The following is a 19,458-nucleotide window of genomic DNA, read 5'->3' on the forward strand; positions in this document are numbered from 1 at the left end:
CTGACAAAAACATAATACATGTTGAATTTACTACCCAAAGGGGGCTGATATGGCACTGCTCCTTCATTTATGGGGAACCAAAAAAAGTCTAAAGAAACTTTTTTCCTAAATAAATGGAGCAACCTAGAAAAGCTTGTTACAGGCCCTTGGACTTGCATTGGGGATCTTAATTTTATTTTGCATGGTTATAAAAAAGAGGGTGGTAGAACCTACAACGAATCCCAACTTCTGAAATTTAGGACTTTCTTAGAAAACTGTGGGTTGCAGGAAGTTCATAGTGAGGGTCCAACCTTTCACTTGGTCAAATAAAAGGGAAGGAAATAGGCTTATTAGAGCCAGACTTGACAAGGTGGTCTATAACTCTCAATGGTAAAACCAGTTTGCAAATTGCAGGGTTAAAACTTTACATTAGGTTCAGATTATCTCCCAATCATGTTAAAAATTAACTCCGATAACAATACAAGGAGGAAAGTTTTCAGGTTTGAGGAAATGTGGATAGACCGTGAGGAGTTCCAAGGTCTGTTGGAGAATAGTTGGGGGAGAAGTAGTAGGGGATCCAACCAAATGAAGTTAGGATTAAAGTGTAGAGCTCTAAAGGACTAGATCAAAGTGTGGAATATGATAAACTTTTGGCAATGTGAGAAAGAAAATTCAGGAAATCAAAGATCTACTTAGTGAGGAGATGAATAAGGGAGGGAAAGAATTTAACCAAAACAAAGTAAACTCCCTAGAAGCAAGTCTTAATTCTTGGTTGAGGGGAGGAACTAATGTGGTTGCAAAAATCTAGAGTGACATGGCTGCAAGCTGGGGACAAAAACACCAAATTCTTTCACTCAGTAGCAAAATGAATGAGTGGTAAGAATATAATAACAACTCTCAAAACTGCAAATGGGGAATGGTTATCTACAAAAGAGGAAATTTCTAGGGAATTAGAAAACCATTTCAAGAATATTTTCATCTCTTTGAAGACAGCGGCAAGAGGATTTTCTCAGTTGTGTAACAACAAAATTGAGTGAGCATGAGAAAGATCTCTTAGAAAGAGAAGCCACAGATGAAGAGATAAAGGAGGTTCTATTTCAAATGGCTCCTAGGAAAGCCCCAAGATCTGATGGGTTCCCAAATCTTTTTTTTTCCAGAAGTTGTGGGGAACTGTAGGGGATGATGTGATTAAGGCTGTTAAAGTTTTTTTTGAGTCCAGATATTTGCTTAGAGAGTTTAATGAAACTTATATAGCATTGATTCCAAAAATAAAAAACCCAAAGGAAGCTGCTCATTTCAAACCTATTAGCCTATGCAATTCTATTTATAAAATCATAGCAAAAGTTCTAGCTAATAGGATCAAGCCATTACTAGGAAGTTTGGTAAGTGAAAATCAAAGTGCCTTCACCCTAGGCAGATACATATATGATAACATCCTGGTAGCTCATGATATTATACATTTTATGAAAAATGCCAGAGGGAGAACCCCTTGGATGGCAATTAAACTTGATATGAGCAAAGCCTATGATAGGGTGGAGTGGAATTTCTTGGAGTAAACTATGATAAAGATGGGATTTGGAGCAAAGTGGGTAAACTGGGTCATGAAATGTGTGTCTACTATCTCTTATAGGATCATAGTCAATGAACTCTGGACAAAAGTTTGTCCCCAGAAAGGGGGCTGAGGCAGGGAGACCCTCTGTCCCCCTATCTCTTTTTACTTTGCTTTGAAACTTTGTCTGCAAAGCTCACAGAGCTTGCTTCCCAAAAGAAAATAAATGGCATTTCAATTACCAGAAACTATCCAACTGTTTTCTCATTTGTTTTTGGCAAATGACAATTACATATTTTCTAAACCAAAGATGGGGGAAGGCAAAGTATACTGGATGCTCTCAAATCTTATGAAGATGCCTCATGGCAGCAAGTAAATTTCTCTAAATCAGAGGTTTTTTAGTAGAAATTTGCATCATAGACTGCAAAGGCTATTGGAAAATTTTCTAAAAATGAAAAGAATAGAATCTCCTTCTATATATTTAGGGCTTCCCACAAAGATCGGTAAATCAAAGAAAACCCTCTTCAACTTCTTAATTGAAAGAGTTGGAAAATTGCTACCTAAATGGCATGAATCCTTACTATCTCAAGCTGGGAAAGAAGTTTTGATTAAAGCAGTGACCAATGCAATCCCAAATTACACAATGTCTTGTTTTCTCCTTAAAGGAAGAGTAGTGAACTAAAGAAAATCCAAACTAGGTTTTGGTGGGGTGGGGGGGGGGACAAAGGATCAGAGGAAAACACACTTGGTTTGTTGGGAGGTTCTTAGCAAAAATAAGTGTGCAGGAGGGTTAGAGTTTAGGGATCCTTATAATTTTAACCTAGCCTTGTTAGCAAAGCAAGCTTGGAGATTATGCAATGAAGAAAATAATTTATGGGTTAAGATTATAAAGGCCAAATACCTAAAGAGAAGAAGTTTCTTGATTGACAAATTGCTTACTAGGGGTTCCTGGGGTTGGCAAAGTATGGTGGCAGCAAGAGAGGTCCTCCAGAAAGGAGCTTGTTGGGCTGTGAATTCTGGTACTAAGGTTAGAATATGGGATGACCCTTGGTTAAACCAGATTGAGTCTTTTAGAATTATGGGGCCCAAGACAAATAACTTAGAATTGATCTGGGTTAAGGACCTCATGGTAGAAGATAGTAGAAGATGGAACACAAGATTGGTTTAAGAAAATTTTGGGGAGGCTATTGCTAAATTTAGCTAGAGGAAACTAGGAGGATAAACTTAAATGGACCTATCATCCAAGTGGGTTATACATCGTTAAAATTGGGTACTATGCCTTAGTATTACATAAAAGTAAATCAGCCATTGAGACCTCAAACCCTGTCATTGCAGTAGATATGGGAAAAAAGCAGCGAGCTGAAGTCTGGAAAGCAAAAATTGACCCAAAAATAAAGAACTTTATTTGGAAATGCTCACAAAATGCTCTAGCAGTGAAAGAAAATCTTTATAAATGAAAACTTTCTAATGACAGCATCTATTCAATTTGTGATCAACAAACTGAAACCATCATACACTGCTTATTTGATTGTGAACATGCCAAAGCAACTTGGTTTGGTTCCCACATGAATTTTCTGGGTTTAAGGGGTGGACCTTTTATTTCTTTCAATCATCGGCTCTCATCTTGGTTGGGCTTGTGCTTAAAAGACAGAGACAAAAAAGATGAACTTGTTTCTTTCTCTTTTCTTTTACTATGGAATATTTGGAAGGCTAAGAATGGTAAAATTTTTGAGAATGTAGACCCGATTCCTAGAGTTACCCTTGCTATTTCTTACAGGAAGTGGAGAGAGAGAGTGATGATTTTCCAAGCCAAATTACGAGATTCTTCTCCTCAACACCCAAGCCTGAGTGAGCTGATATGTTCTTTTTGGGAAGCACTAAGAGCAGGGAAACTCAAGATGAATGTAGATGAGAGCTTCTTGTGTCTTGGAAATTCAGGTTTTGATGCAATTCTAAGGAATGATGTAGGAACAGTAATAGCTGCAGTTTTTGGTAAATCAACAGTTTCGTCTCCCATCTAGGCAGAAGCTATGGCGATCCTCAATAGTCTAGATGTTTTGAGTATGTACAAGAAGGACGATATAGCTATGGAATCTGACTGCCAAACCTTGGTGCAGGTTCTGATGACAGGAAATTTGGATATGGCTTGGGATGCAAAATTTTTGTGCATAAATATTAAGTTACTAACTAAAGATTTAGCAATATCTTTTAATCATGTAAATAGATCTGTTGAACATATGCTAGCTATGAAAGGTCTAAAAGAATTTGGATTGTTTGTCCATGATCTACCTAGTGAATCCAAGATTTGGGAAACCAAGAATTAATTAAACCTTAACGTATGCTTTGTTTTGTACTCTTTGTTTTTATTAATGAACTTTAACTTGTTAGTTTCTACCAAAAAAATATGTGACCGTGGGTCCCAGACCAGACCGCCCCTTGTCAAGGTACGACGAACTCATGACACCGTCAAGTAGAGGCCACCCACCATTCACCAACAAGAGCGGCGTCTTCAACGTCAACGTGTCTCTCACTTTTCAACTTCTTTTACTGTTCCAGTGTGGTAAGCCCATAATCTTTAGCGTGAAAAAGACTTGCATTGATTTGCCACGTGTCATACGTAACCTTCCAAGTTCTCTTTTACGCATGGTTTGGAATAGTCCTTTGGTGTGATATTTTCCCTTTTAGAGGTAAAAAGTTGTTGCCCTTTCGTTCAACACCGTTGATACTAATGATTTAGATGTGTACAAAATTGGTAACTTTGTACTCTGCTTCATCTGATCTTGTAAGAGACAAGAACCCAGTGCGCCTATTGAAGTGGATGTGCTACCTTTCCTTCAAAGATCGGCCAATAGTGTAGTTTATAAACATGTGCCGTATACACAACTACACAAGCCTTCATCACTGTAACCTTGGCTTTCCATCCAACCATCCACTCGGTACCCGTTTGAGAGGGCTTTCTCACAGCGGCTTTTAGTTATAGTTATGTAAGATGGACCCTGCACGAAAAGCTTAGCTATGTTTGGTAAAAAATCAGGAAAGTTTACATATACTTTCATCCAATTAAGAAATCGTTTTTTGGTGAAATTGGTTTTAGTAATGTATTCAAAGGGATTTGTTGAAAGTAGCTCAATCAAAATTGAAGCCCTCTCAATCGGGTCCTGTGTCCATTTGAGAGGGCTTTTCACATTGCCACTTATGGCTTTGTGAAGTAGACCCCACACAACCTACAGGCTATGCTTGGTGAATATCTTAGAAAGTAGGATTACACTTTTAGAAGAAAAATTGGCTTTCTGCTGAACTTTTTAGTAGCTTATTCAAAGTGGTTTAAGCTCGTTTGGAAGGGTTGAACCATTGGTTGAGCTGCTTTCACTTAATTGCTTTAGAGAAGCTTCAGTGGAGATAGACTTTCACCAAACATGGCTTTGGGTTGTATAAATGGGGCATATCACAAAGCCAAAAGTCGTCTCAAACTGGTACTTAGTGAAAGTAACTCATTCAAAGCTTCAAAAGGGCTCAAAAATTAGATTAAGCTAGATACCTTTCCATCCTAGTAGCAATTTAACTAGTATTCCATGTATCAATGGATAAGGTTAAGTGGTAAATTCTCATTGACCAAACCCTTGTAGGCTAAAGATTGGTTAAGGATGCAAATGGGTCCGATTGGATTCAAATCAGGGTATATCTGAGTTGATCCAATCTGATGGAATCTCATAAATATTGATTCAAATTTGAATCCAATAATGATGTTGGATATCTAATCTGATTTGATTCTGATTTATTTTTTTAAAAAAATTATTAAAAAGATAACCATATAACATTTTAAATAAAGAAAAAACAAAAACGACAAGAATTTATTCAAGTATTTTCGTCATATATATATATATATATATGTGTTTTTATTAAAACAATAAATAATATAAAAAATTAAAAAAAATACAATATAAATAACAAATTTATAAATAAATAACACACACATACATATATATACCAAATCCATTCAGATTGGATAGAGGTGATTGGATCCGAACTGAAAGTCTGAAATGGGAATATCTGAATCCAACAAAATATGTTCGGACTTTGGATATCTGATCCATTTGCACCGCCAAGATGCGTTAGCCTTAATCGAACTTCAGTTTAAAGCAAACCCATATCATATCTAACCGATTGACATTACAACATTAAAGCATTTGCATATATAGCCTTGTTCGAGTGTAGGTTGTAGGTGCACTATATGTGATGTGGGAGGGGTTGGATTGGGTTGGGTATGGCATCTCTTCTTTGATTAGTTGCGTTGGATTTGAGTTGAGCCAAACCCTTCTAAACCCGACCCATTGAAATCCATAGTTCAAAAGCCTCTTCACTAACTTGTTGAAAGCGTCTCAGCCCTCCCAAACAAGCCCTATTAATTATGTTTTTTTTTTTTTTTTTTCTTTGAAGCCATTAATTGTGTATTTTGGTGCATCCTTTCTAATGCCGAAACATTCCTTTGATTTATGACCTTGGACTAGAAGTGCAACTCTGGGACATGGCCCTCGACAAAGGAATAATCATTCAGTCATTTGACTAGCCTGGGTCGGTGCTATATACTTTATTCAAACTAATCACTTGTTTTGGCCATTTTATGAAAGTATGGTATGAAGCCACCTTACTTTTGCATCATAACTCGCTTGACCAATGTGGCCAAGATAGAAAAGAATAACCCTAACTCCAACATTACTTTATGTGGTAATTATCTATCGGATGGAGAATGTAATTTGATGTCACTCAGGTAAGGTTCACATGCATGAGAGTTTTAAGGCTGAGGTGGTGTGTTTGGATGCTCTCACCCTTGGTCATTTTCAAATATTGGCATCTTTCCTTGAGATGGGATATTTTAAAAGCAACAAATCATGTATACACCTCCGGTTCAGGTGCATGCAAAGTGGGATCGGGTTTTTTTACCTTATTTTACATTCTTTTCGTTTAACAATTAATGATGTAAAACATGTTTCCCTCGATGGAAGAAGGGTGTGAATATTTATTTTGTGAAACTAGTAATTTTTCACCCCAAGATCAAAGTAAATTCTGATGAGTTTGCAAGTTTATTCCGATTTTAAGGGTATTTCACATCATTTCCAAACATGTGCAAATCAGGACCGAAATTTGCAGTAATGCACCAAACCGACATTTATGTTGTTTCTAAGCACAGCCTTAGCCACACATCAGGAATACTTCATGTACTTGTGCATTAAATTCAAGGGAGATACTCTCTATGTATGCTCTCAAGGTGTGTGCACAAATTTTGCTTTTAGGAGATTCCATCTTTTTTTTTTTCCATTCGCTTGAGAGTTTGGACTTGTAAAAGCAGACCAGATCAGATGGTCTAACCATTCTACCTATTTGAAATTAACCCAAAGTGAAGCAATTAGATTACTTTGTTTGAATTTGGTTATACCAAACATAATCTGCTCTGTGCTACTTTCATGATAAGTTACGGTTTTTTGTCTTTTAGTAGTAGAGGAGTTGAAAGCAATGCAAAGGCTAGGGTATTGGTAGAGACCTGTGACCAGTTTAAGGCAACATAACTTGCCATTTGTCCTGCATTATCATGGATGGGATCCACCATTCAAATGAGTCTCACATGAAGACTAATAGGCCAAACATCACTTAGGAGAAGCTCAATTTTTAGGCTTATTTTTAAGTGTTTATTCCCTTTCTAGCCTATCTTGACCCACCACATCATTTTGAAAGTATCTATACTAGCCCTGTTTAAAATAAGTATTTTCACCAAACATTTATAAGTGCTTATTAGAATAAGCACTTAATTTTCAAATAATAACCAAATCTTGTATACAAGACACTATATATAACAAACTACACATTGAAAACATCTCCCATGCATAAATGAAAATAAATAATAGAAGAGAATGTTGGCAGTGTATGGCTATAGGGTATTGTGCACATCACCTTGTGGTCACTAGATATAGACTCTTATAAGAAGCTTCAACATAAAGCCCCGTTTATTGCTTAAAAGTCATTTTGGGATTTTCACCTAACATTGTTTTTGGGTTGTCCGGATAAGGCTCACCTTGTAAAGGTAGAAGCCACTAGCTCACGACACTAAAACACTTCCAAACAAGCACTTAAAGAAAAATTGTTGCCATGATCAAAACTCAAAAGTTATATATTTACTCCAAGAATAGCTATAAAGATAACATGAAAATTAGTTTAGCTCCTGATTATCTGAATATGTGCCATGAGGAAATTTATGAAGCCTACCAACTAGTGGTGCAACTTGGGCGAATTTGAGCCCGAACCGGCCCAACATAAAATTTTACATGAGTTAGGCTTAGATTTTTGGTCCTTGGACTAGGCTCAAGCCTAAGAAATCGGACATTTCTAATTTTCAGGCCAGACCCGGGCCTAACCCTTAGATAGTCTGAACCCAGCCCGAGCCCGACTCAACTATACACACACACACACACACACATATATATATAACTTTAGAGTAGGTTCATTGACCAACTCAAGCCTGGCCTGTGCTCGAGTCTAACCCGAGTTCATCAAATTACAGTACGGGCTGGGCTTGGATTGGAAAAATCAGACTTGACCTCGGGCTCAAGTCTTAAACCCAAATTTTAGGACTGGGCCAGGGTTGACAATAAACCTGGCCCAACCCGCCCAACTTTCACCCCTACCACCAACTAGCAACTTTGTGGCCCCATACTCGGTCACACCTTAAAAACATAGACTAAAACAAATGAGAAAGCTAATAAAGTCTCATACGCATCATGCTTCACCAAATAAAAACATGAGTTTAATATATTGGTTGAGAAAGAAATTATCGAATGGAGTATATAGAGAGATCTGGAATTCCTTTAGGATTGTTCTTTAATGGGCCCATTTTCTGTCTTTTATATTCCCTTGAGCTGTATTTTATCAAGAGGGATCAACAAAGAACAACAACCCAAGTGGTTTATATATTCTTATTCTTTGTTTTCTTATTTATGGTGCTGGTATTTCTGTTTAGGCTATTTGAAAAAAAGGCTTTGCACATGTGGAAAAGGAAGAGAATAAGAAAGAGCATTTACAAGGGGTGCCCTAAAGTAAATAAGCTGAGTCAAAATGCACAAGTATAGACTTCAAAGTTGATTGACATGGGATCACTTGTCAACAAAACACGATCCAATACCCTTCCAAACCATGGGATTGGGATCCATCATAAAAGTATAATTTTTGGGTATGAGATGTATGGTGTGAGATATGTTAGGAGAGTGTTAGAATGTATTTTGTTGGCAAATGATTTTGGATTTGATTGAGACTCCATTTAACATAATTTATGTTGGCTCAAAAAATTTCTCCATCTTAGAGTGCTAGGCTATCCTTCTAACGAATCAGGAATTGGTCATAAAAAATCCACCTATTGATTATATGGTCGGGTTCTTTTTCTTTTCCTAAACCAACTTGGGATTTTAATAGCAGGCATTTGGTAAGCCTCTGTTATTGCATTTGGTAATGCTGAATCAAAGTGAATTTGCACTCTGATTCAACTTTGTAGGCATTTGGTGAGAATATGTTTTCCTTTAATTGTATTGAAAATGATAACAAATTTGTTTTTTATGATATGTTTGCATTCAAAATGGGAACTAAGTTTGCTTACAATGTCAAAGTTGGTCATTTTAAAGAAGAATTAAAGGTAGATTTCAGTTTTAGATTTGTATTTGTACCCAGCACAACCAAAGACATTTTATAATAATGCAAAATTTATCAATACAAAACCAAACAAACCAAAGGCCCATTTTGTTCATTGGAATAGGTGCCTAGAATTGGAATTGGAATGGCCGTTCTAATTCCAACTGTTTGTTTGGAATCTCATTCTGCCAAGAATGGAAATTAGAATTCTATTCCAAGCTCCCCTTATGGGAATGGGATTCCCATTCTAGAGTTTGTAAAAAAGTAAAGAACTCATGACAAAAAAAAAAACCCAAACCCTAATATTAATAAGATATTAATAAATTAATAATAAATACTAAGATATTAGCTATTAAATACTAAAAAATAATACTAACAAAGTACTAATAAAATAATAAATAGATTGATACAAAATTGAAAATTTCGTCTATTGAATAAATATGTTAAAATCACGACTACTTGGTTTTTTGTCTCTCATCATCATATTAGATATTCGTGCATTGCATGGGGACCTGCTAGTATAATATAAAATACTATACATAAAATTTATTTTGTTACTTATGCCCAAAACTCAACTCAGCCCAAGCTTGGCCCTTGATTAGCCTATTAAAAATAGGCTAGTGCAATATTACCATGAGATAGTTGCAAGCTTGTAAAAAAAAACTCTTTTAATAACACATTAATAATAAATTAAATAAAAAGGAATTTGGATCTTTGCCCTGCTTGTTAGGGATGTACACAGTTCGGTTAGCTATTTTTTGAAACCAGATTGGTACCATCAATTTTTGAAAAACCGTGAACCAAAACCAAACTGAAATCAATCAGTTAACCAGTTGATAGGTTTGACAAATTTGGTTCTTCGGTTTCTCGGTTTTTTATATTTTCAATATATATTATAAAAATTATGTATAAATATATAATATAAATACTATAAATATATACAATATATTATATTATAAATATTGTAAGTATATATAATATATATTTATATTTATATATAATATAAATTAAAAATATATAACATATATAAATATATATATATATTAGTTGGTTCCATTAACCAACGGTTATTCTCTTAGGTTAACCAAAAACCGAACCAAGACCATTGGCTTTTGCAAAACAATGAATTGAAATCGAATCGATCAGTTTGACAAACCGATTTTTTTTGTTTGGTTTCCTCAGTTCAGTTCAGTTTTTGTTGAGGACCACCTGTTGCTTGTTTGTGGTACAAATTTGAATTGGATTCAAATTTTGCATCGAGTTCAATTTGGCATCTGTTTGTTTGTAACTATGATTTACACCATAGTATTACCTGATACAAAACTTTTTACTTTTTATCTCATTTGCACTCATTGGCAGTTTTGTAGCTGAAAAATTGATGCAAACTTTTCACCACCTTCCTCCTACAATTCTCTCTCATATAAAGTTGGGACCACATCATCTTTCTTCATACCTCAATCCCAAATAAATAAATTTCCATTCTCTTTCATATAAAATCGGCAAAAGTCAAGCAAACCAATGCAATGCGTGAACTAATAGAAATTAGATTTTGGTTGGCAAATTTAAGTTTTTGGTGACAAGTTGGATTGAGGGTAAGGTATTGGTTTGGCCCTTAGCCTGATCCAATCCATCTAATTGTTGTTGTTGTTGTGTGTGTGTATGTGTGAAAGAGAGAAAGAGAGAGAATTTTAAGAACGATCTTATTGATGAGAGTAAGAGTTTTTTATTTTGATTTTTTATATTTTTTAATCATTTTGTCTAAAAGTAAATAATCACATGTATGGAAAATAAGTGGAGAAGGAGGTCCATGTGAGATTTGTGATGAGAGTTGAAAGGACCTTGGACGGATGGACCCTTCACCTCCCTTCTTTCCTCTTTCTAACCTATATGAACTCCTATGCATTTACATTTTACACCAGTGCACGAAAAAGATAAAAAAAAAAAAAAAAACTGAGCAAACCATCAAATTAAAACAGCCACCAGCCACCACCCATTTATTTATTTTTAATTTTTTTTTAGGTACCATCCATTTTGTTAGGCCTAGAATCCAAACTCTTAATCTTAGGGATGCAAGTTGGGTGGGTTAAGGTTGGAATTTTGACAGAATATGAATGGGCCTGACCCTAAGCCCGAGCATGGAACAGTGTAAGATGTTAACTTGGGCTAACTCGAGTTGCACCCCTACTCAATCCGGAGTTTGGCCATAGTGGTCCAGCCCACTTGGTGTGGGTCCAATAATACAACATGAAAAAAAAATGATATTAATGAAACTAAATCGTGGGCAAAGTTGCTACTTGATGTAGATAATATATTTTTTTATAAAAATAAATAAATTATTAATTAATTCCTCATTATTATTTATTTATTATACCGTCCAATTAAAGAGAAATAGTAGGCTCTTCAAGTATACCTTGTATTACCAAAAAGAAAACTAGGACATTATCTTCCTCAGTGTGTGCGTGCGTGCAAAAATCCATCAATGGCCACTGGAAGGAAAAAATTGGTGCCCATATATTGGTCCACATTGGGAGGCCCATCTTAATGGGCCTTTCGTAAGTTTCAAGCCCAATGGTAGCATATGTAACCCTGCCCTACCTTGATGGCCTTGTTATTTGGCAAACGGGCCCTAATCAAAGAAGTCGTTTGGGAGGGCTTCAGCTTTAATTGAACTATTTAACTAATTTGCAAAGTCAGCCTTCAGAAAAGTAATGCTTAACCACGGTTTTCGAACTGTTATGGAACTGGACGGTCAGACCATTCATTCCGAAAATTGTCTAGACAATCGATTCCATTTTACTCCAAACCTAGTCTCTGGCCAAAAACCACTGAATCAATCATTGATTCATTAACCTGGGCGGCCAAACTGTTGACCCATTCAATGATTTTAGTTGTATTTTTTATTTTTAATTTTTTTAGAATAAACCATCTATTTGAATCGAACGGTCAAACCACCAACCTAAAAACCGGTGACTAGAGCGATTCCTGCTCCGAGTCGTATTTTAAATTATTGCGCCTAACCATAGCCAATGAGCTGGTGGGCCTTTCAAACCGGCACTTACTAGTCCAAATCCAACAGTCTAGAATTACGAAATATATTGAAAGTCAAGGGATATACGATAGTTTGCAGCCAAACCGTGGGCCTAGATCCCCAACCAAGAGTTCAACATCTAACTATAGCCAATAAGTCATTGAGCTCATGGGCCTGACAGGATGACTGGAGCTAAATCGTGGGCCTAGATCCACCACTAGTAACGAATACGATCATTTTCTAAAGTTCTAGAGATTTGAAGTCTCCGGAGTCCAGTGGGTCCCTTCCCCAACATCCATTCTCGAAACTCCTTACATTTACAGAGGCGCTCCTCAGTCGACTCTTGTTCTAGTCTTTTCCATAAAATTCTTGAACATTCAACATTAACGGCACAATCTCCATGACAGGCTTATAAATTCCTCGCAATCTTTCTATCAAATTCAGACCGAAATCAAGAACTCCAAAGCACAAGCGCTCTGTAAATTTTCGTAGTTTGCTTCTGAATCCCTCTGTTTGTCTGTTGATCCTTAGTAGAGACAAGCAATTCATCTAGCGCATTTCCATTTCAAGGCTATAAGTTTCGACGATGGTGGCTAAAACTGAAGGCAAGGCGATTGGTATTGATTTGGGTACCACCTACAGCTGCGTCGGAGTGTGGCAGAATGACAGGGTCGAGATCATCGCCAATGATCAGGGTAATAGGACTACGCCTTCGTATGTCGCATTCACCGATACCGAGAGGTTAATTGGTGATGCTGCCAAGAACCAAGTTGCCATGAACCCCTCCAACACAGTGTTTGATGCCAAGCGACTCATTGGTCGGAGGGTTTCTGATCCGTCTGTACAGAGTGACATGAAGCTCTGGCCCTTCAAGGTTATTCCTGGCCCCGGTGATAAGCCCATGATCGTTGTTCAATTCAAGGGCAAAGAGAAACATTTCTCCGCTGAGGAGATTTCGTCCATGGTCTTGATCAAGATGAGGGAGATTGCCGAGGCGTATCTGGGTCAGACAGTCAAGAACGCTGTCATCACTGTGCCGGCCTATTTCAATGATTCGCAGAGGCAGGCGACGAAGGATGCCGGAGCCATATCTGGGCTTAACGTGATGAGGATTATCAATGAGCCCACGGCAGCTGCTATTGCTTATGGTTTGGATAAGAAGGCTTCGAGGTCTGGTGAAAAGAACGTTCTCATCTTTGATTTGGGTGGTGGAACCTTCGACGTTTCCCTGCTGACCATCGAGGAAGGAATTTTCGAGGTGAAGGCCACTGCCGGAGATACCCATCTCGGGGGTGAGGACTTCGACAACCGTCTTGTCAACCACTTCGTTGCTGAGTTCAAGAGAAAGCACAAGAAAGACATCAGCAGCAATGCGAGGGCTCTGCGGCGGTTGAGGACGGCCTGTGAGAGGGCAAAGCGGACTCTGTCTTCCACCACACAGACAACCATAGAAATCGATTCTCTGTACGAGGGTATCGACTTCTATGCAACGATCACTCGAGCCCGGTTTGAAGAATTGAACATGGACCTGTTCAGGAAGTGCATGGAACCGGTGGAGAAGTGCCTCCGGGACTCTAAGATTGACAAGAGTCAGGTCGATGACATCGTCCTTGTTGGTGGGTCAACCAGGATTCCTAAGGTGCAGCAGCTTTTACAAGATTTCTTCAATGGGAAAGAGCTCTGCAAGAGTATCAACCCAGATGAGGCCGTGGCATATGGAGCTGCCGTCCAGGCTGCAATTCTTAGCGGAGAAGGCGACCAGAAGGTCCAAGACCTGCTGCTGCTCGATGTCACTCCTCTCAGCCTCGGTATCGAGACTGCCGGAGGTGTGATGACCGTTTTGATTCCCAGAAACACAACCATTCCAACGAAGAAGGAGCAGATATTCTCGACCTATGCCGACAATCAGCCCGGAGTCCTAATTCAGGTCTACGAAGGTGAGCGCCCAATGACCAAGGACAACAACCTCCTCGGCAAATTCGAGCTGAAAGGAATCCCCCCGGCTCCAAGAGGCGTTCCACAGATTAATGTGTGCTTCGACATTGACGCCAATGGAATTCTAAACGTCTCGGCTGAGGACAAGACTGCTGGAGTGAAGAACAAGATCACAATCACCAACGACAAGGGGAGGTTGAGCAAAGAGGAGATAGACAAGATGGTGAAGGATGCCGAGCGCTACAAGGCAGAGGACGAGCAAGTGAAGAAGAAGGTGGAGGCAAAGAATTCATTTGAGAATTATGCGTATAGCATGAGGAATACGATCAGGGATGAGAAGTTTGCTGGGAAATTGAACCCCGCAGATAAGCAGAAGATGGAGAAGGCAATTGATGAGACGATGGACTGGCTTGACAAGAATCAGTTGGCGGAGGTGGATGAGTTGGAGTACAAACAGAAGGAGTTGGAGGGTTTGTGCAATCCGATCGTAGCGAAGATGTACCAGGGGAGTGGCGGTGACATGCCTGGAGGTATGGGTGGTGGTGCCAACATGCCGGGTGGAGGGTATGGCTATGGCCAAAGCAACGGTGGGACTGGTACAGGAGCTGGGCCTAAAATCGAGGAGGTTGATTGAATGCAGTTGAGTTACTTAGGTCTTGGATTTTGTTGAGATGATTAGTTGTTTTTCGTTTTGTCTTCTGGGTTGGACTTTCTTTTTGTATATTTGAGATATATTTCTGTAATTCTGTTGAGTGTAGAGGCACCCAGAGTCAAAGTAGGCTTGTGGAGTTGTGGGTTGGATGCAGTGAGCTTTGCTCTGGCCTATCATTTGAAATATCAAATATGTAATGCACATAATAAAGGGAAGGATTTAGTTTCTTTTTCAAATAGTTCTGTGAGCATTTTTTTTGTCAATTGTCTAGCTAGAGTTGTATTGTAGGGCTCTGTTTGGAGCTTGGTGTGGAATTATCTGAGGTGACTGGCAATAAACCATGCAATGTCAAGAACAGGGCCTGTGGAATTCATGGAAGAAAGTATTCGTGGAAAATAGATCTATCTATTCATGTCAGTCTATTTAACTTCAGTGTGATTATGAGGCACAATCTCATGTAGTACAAAAAAATTCTGCCACTGAACTTAAATAGGTTTATGTCTTCAGATGATGCCCATTTTGATATGTATCTCTTCAAACCGTATGCAATCCTTTTGATGAGGAGACCAAACCACCAAACTATGGATGATTACAATGGTCAACATTAACAAAGAAGGTCTCCTAAGATGGATAAGTCATTGGCCCATCTTTATTAAGCTCAGTTTGTTTGCGCTGTGAATTTTATTTGCACTGGTGTAAATATATAGAAATACAAATAGACTGTAAATTCTGATTTACTTTCTTTTATATTTGACATGGCCTTGTTTGTTTGTGAGAAAAACGGAATAGTCCCTAAGGCTGATGCAAAAGTTGCACTACCAGTGAGTACAAATGAGACAAAAGTATAAATTTTGCATTAGGCAGTAATGCATATCATGATTACTAACAAATAGATATAAAATTCAACAGGTGCAAATTTGTATCTGATTCAGATTTGCATTGCAAACAAACAGAGCCTTTACTGACCTTAAGTTAGTTACTGTTAGACCCAACAGTAAGGTGTAATTACCCTTAATAATGAAAGCAGAACCATACAACATATCTCTTGATTGAATAAGAAAAGATCATCGTTCAGAAGTCATTGGTGATCAAAAGAGAGAGGAGACTATAAATCGAGTCTGCGTTCTGTGCACCCATGAATGTGATTCAAACACTTCGACCAGGGGAAGCAAGCATAACGCTAACGGTCAAAAGGCGGGGCTACAACTTCAGATTCTGAGGTGGATTGCAGTCCACTTATCCCAGAAATCTATGATAGTTTGGGCATGTGCAGAGAAGAAAATCCATGGAACAGTGTCCACGGGGGGTTAAAAGTGATCCATTACAGGTTGAAAGGGTTGGAGCTTGGAAGAGTTAGGGTAGGGACAAGCCAAAAAGGATATGGGTTAAAACAGTGAGAATTGATTCTATGGTACACCATTATTATTTAACAAAGCTGAACAGGACGGAATGTCATCCATGTAACCTAAGCTTAGGTGATGATGATGATGATGATCTAGAAGCTATAGAAGATTTCCAAATTCCAACCCAACTCATCAGGTATATAGGGTGATAAACATGCAGCAAAATATATACATAAAAATCCTTGAGATTACAGTGCACACAACATAACCATTGAGGCTGCAGCAGAAAATTCTGAATGTAGAAAGTGGTATTTAGTTCGAGAACAAATTGAATTGATAAAAGCCTTCTCAGTAATTTCCATAAATTAACATCTTTAAGCATACAAGTTGGACTGCTGAAAACAAATTGAATTGCAGTTTGTCTTCCATTAGAACCAACAAGGTCCTTTTACACTGCTGAAATCATTTGGACTTCTTTCCTTGCTTCTTCTTTATAACTTCATCAATGTACATTATACCTTTTCCTTTGTAAACTTCAGGAGGTTTACAACTGCGAACAGCAGCAGCAAACTGGTGAACTCTTTGCTTGTCTATTCCTGTGCAGCATACGATGTTTGGTTTAAAGCAGAATACACGTACAGCTGGTGGAACAGTGAGTTCAACCTCATGGCTGTAACCCAATTTCAGATACAAGAGGCGACCTTCAGATTCGGCTCTGGCTTTGAACCCAACCCCCACAATTTTAAGAAAGCGAAAAAATTTGGCTTCCATTATAAGCAAAAACCTATAAACCAGGCAAATAAGAAAAGTAAATATATTTTTAAAGAATGTAAATTAGAAGGATGATATCATGTAATCTTCTAATGAGACTAATCCCCAAGAAGAAAGAAAGAAAGAAAGAAAGAAAGAAAGACCTTGTGTTCAATTGCTTTAAATGTTTGAGGCCCACTATGTTTTGGATAATAAGTGATTCTCCGTTTTCAAAAAACAAATACAAATATAAACATGTAGAATTTATAACACAAAATAACACATTAAGATAGTTCATTTTCTGACATCATATCTCTCTTTATGCCTTTGAATTCTGCAGTGGATTAAAAATCTTTGCACTTCTAATTGAGACATTATCATGGACCACAAAATAGCATATTAGGATAAATTTCTCTTTCTAACAACTAATCTACCCTTTTTTCAATCTTATCCTGCAACAGGCTAGAAAATATTCACACTTTCCATAAGGTATAGAAACCAACATTCCACCTCCTTCAAACAACCAGAACAATATTCCCAGTTCTCTTGAGTCTTGATCTTATTAAGAGATAAATGTCACAGGGTTGAGTTATTTGAAGAGGGATAGTAACCACCCTTCAAATGCATATGTAATTTTTTTCTTTATATTCCCCAGCTTCACTAACAAAAGACTTTACAGTATGCCCCTTTACTTCAGCATGGTCATTATAAAATGGTTTTAAGACATTCAATTTTTCCTCAATGTGGAAGCAACTGGATGAAACACCCCAAATCCCCTAGTAAAAGACCATTTATGCAGAAGTATCTACTTAGTTTTATCTAAAACTATCAGAAAACCACTCATTTTTGTACATTTCTAATATTTAAACTTTTTCATTACCTACTAACTTCAGGGTGTTGATGGAGTACATCATTCTCAAACTATGTTTTATACTTCTATCTTAATGAGAAACAGAGGAGTAATAGAACACAATACACTATTTAATCACTCAGGTTTTTGGGGTTTCAGTAATACAACCTACAGGAATACAAAGTTTGGGAAGGGAGTCCTTACTTTCGTGTGATATAATAATACAATATTTACCTATTAGCTTAACGAATGAAAAGCAGAGGAAAACTAGGGGCTTGAGGCATTTGTGATGACTTTTGAGTATCTATTTTAGGTCGAACATGAGCAGAACTTCTGTATTTTCAACTTCCACCGAAAGAACTAGGTTTGATGTTTCCATCCAATATCAGTTAAGTTACCATTGCTGGCGTTATGGATGATACGAACTAGAAAACATCTTTCTATAAAGAAGAAAAAAATAAATATGAACATATCACAAATTTACAGTTCACAAGGCAAATACTATTGAGGAAATGTTAAAAAATTCACAGTTCACAAGCCAATTGATTTAACCTTTAACAAGTCCCTTAACAGAATTCATCAATTACTCGATTTGCAATCTAAAAACATGCTTGTTAACAAATCAATTATTCATACCAAAGAAAATTTGTTGATTTGTAACAGAAATTGTATTATGAAGAGGAAAAAACCGGTTCCAAGTTCTAACATTCTGTAACCTTTATTCAAATAGTTCACGGGAGAAAAAGTTAAAAGAAAAATAGTAGAACAGAGATAGGTAGAGGGGATCAGAATAACAGGTATGAGAGATTAAAACTTTGAGAGAGAGAAAGAGAAAAGAAGACTCCATGCCAATCACCCAGGAGAGAGAAAATCTATGTAACTGAAGACTAAATGAAGAAGAAGAAATACATACGTGAAAGTTTGAAACTTCAGATACGTTCTTTGAAGTTTGATCCTACCCACTGCGATTTTTCTCTTGCAGATTAGACTTTCTTAGGTTTTGCCCTTGGGCGGCAGTGCGGCACACCGTTGCAGAGTTCTGTCTACTACATACCATTTATCGAAAGAAGCCGGAAAATCTCGCTCCACCAGGGTTTCCGGTTGAACCGTATGAAACCGGGCATGTCGACGACCCATCGAACCGCTTTAGCCACTTCTTGATTCTTCTTTCACCGGACGTATCGGTATCGGCCCATCTCGTGGCTTCCTATGCCGTACATGCAGCTTCGTCTCCAATAAACGAGCTTTGCGTCTTTTTTTTTTTGCAGCTTTGTCTCCATAGGTAATTCAGTTCGATTCACACCATGGTTTTTGAACCGTCGTTGATCCGAACTGTCGGACCGTTTGGCCCAGAAATCATTCAGTCAATTGGTTCTGTTTTATTTTAAATCTGGTTTCTAGCAAAAAATTATTGAATTAGTCAACGATTCATTGACCTAAGCAGTTGATCCGTTCAACGATTTTTAACCGTTTTTTTTGTCAAAATAGGCCATTCGTTCAAATTGAACGATTGAACCATTAACCTAAAAACCGACGGTCAGAATGATTCTATTTCCGAGTTATTTTTTAAAACCATGATTTACACATCATTCAGGTGCTGAACAGGCAAGGCAAATATTTTTGTATGTAGCAAAGTATTGGGTTTTTAAATCTATAAAACAGTTGGAAGGCTATTTAATTGTATAGGTAATGAGTATTGTA

The 19,458-nt window shown here is 37.6% G+C and overlaps 2 protein-coding genes across 2 annotated transcripts; one reads left to right on the forward strand and one right to left on the reverse strand.

The window, feature by feature from the left end:
- Positions 1–12,560: 12,560 nt before the first annotated feature.
- LOC104609133 (heat shock 70 kDa protein-like) lies at positions 12,561–15,050 on the forward strand. Its single transcript, XM_010275359.3, has one exon. The coding sequence runs from the start codon at positions 12,814–12,816 to the stop codon at positions 14,794–14,796; it is 1,983 nt and encodes a 660-aa protein (XP_010273661.1). The 5' UTR covers positions 12,561–12,813; the 3' UTR covers positions 14,797–15,050.
- A 1,418-nt stretch (positions 15,051–16,468) lies between these two features.
- LOC109115548 (large ribosomal subunit protein uL6m-like) lies at positions 16,469–18,824 on the reverse strand. Its single transcript, XM_019199732.2, has 2 exons — positions 18,671–18,824; positions 16,469–16,941 (listed from the first exon to the last, which is right to left on the reverse strand). Exon 2 carries the CDS (start codon positions 16,926–16,928, stop codon positions 16,620–16,622), a length of 309 nt encoding a protein of 102 aa, XP_019055277.1. The 5' UTR covers positions 16,929–16,941; positions 18,671–18,824; the 3' UTR covers positions 16,469–16,619.
- Between the last annotated feature and the right edge of the window lie 634 nt (positions 18,825–19,458).

Source organism: Nelumbo nucifera, chromosome 8 (genome assembly GCF_055504915.1).
Source record: "Nelumbo nucifera cultivar China Antique chromosome 8, China Antique-T2T, whole genome shotgun sequence".
NCBI classification, from domain to species: Eukaryota; Viridiplantae; Streptophyta; class Magnoliopsida; order Proteales; family Nelumbonaceae; genus Nelumbo; species Nelumbo nucifera.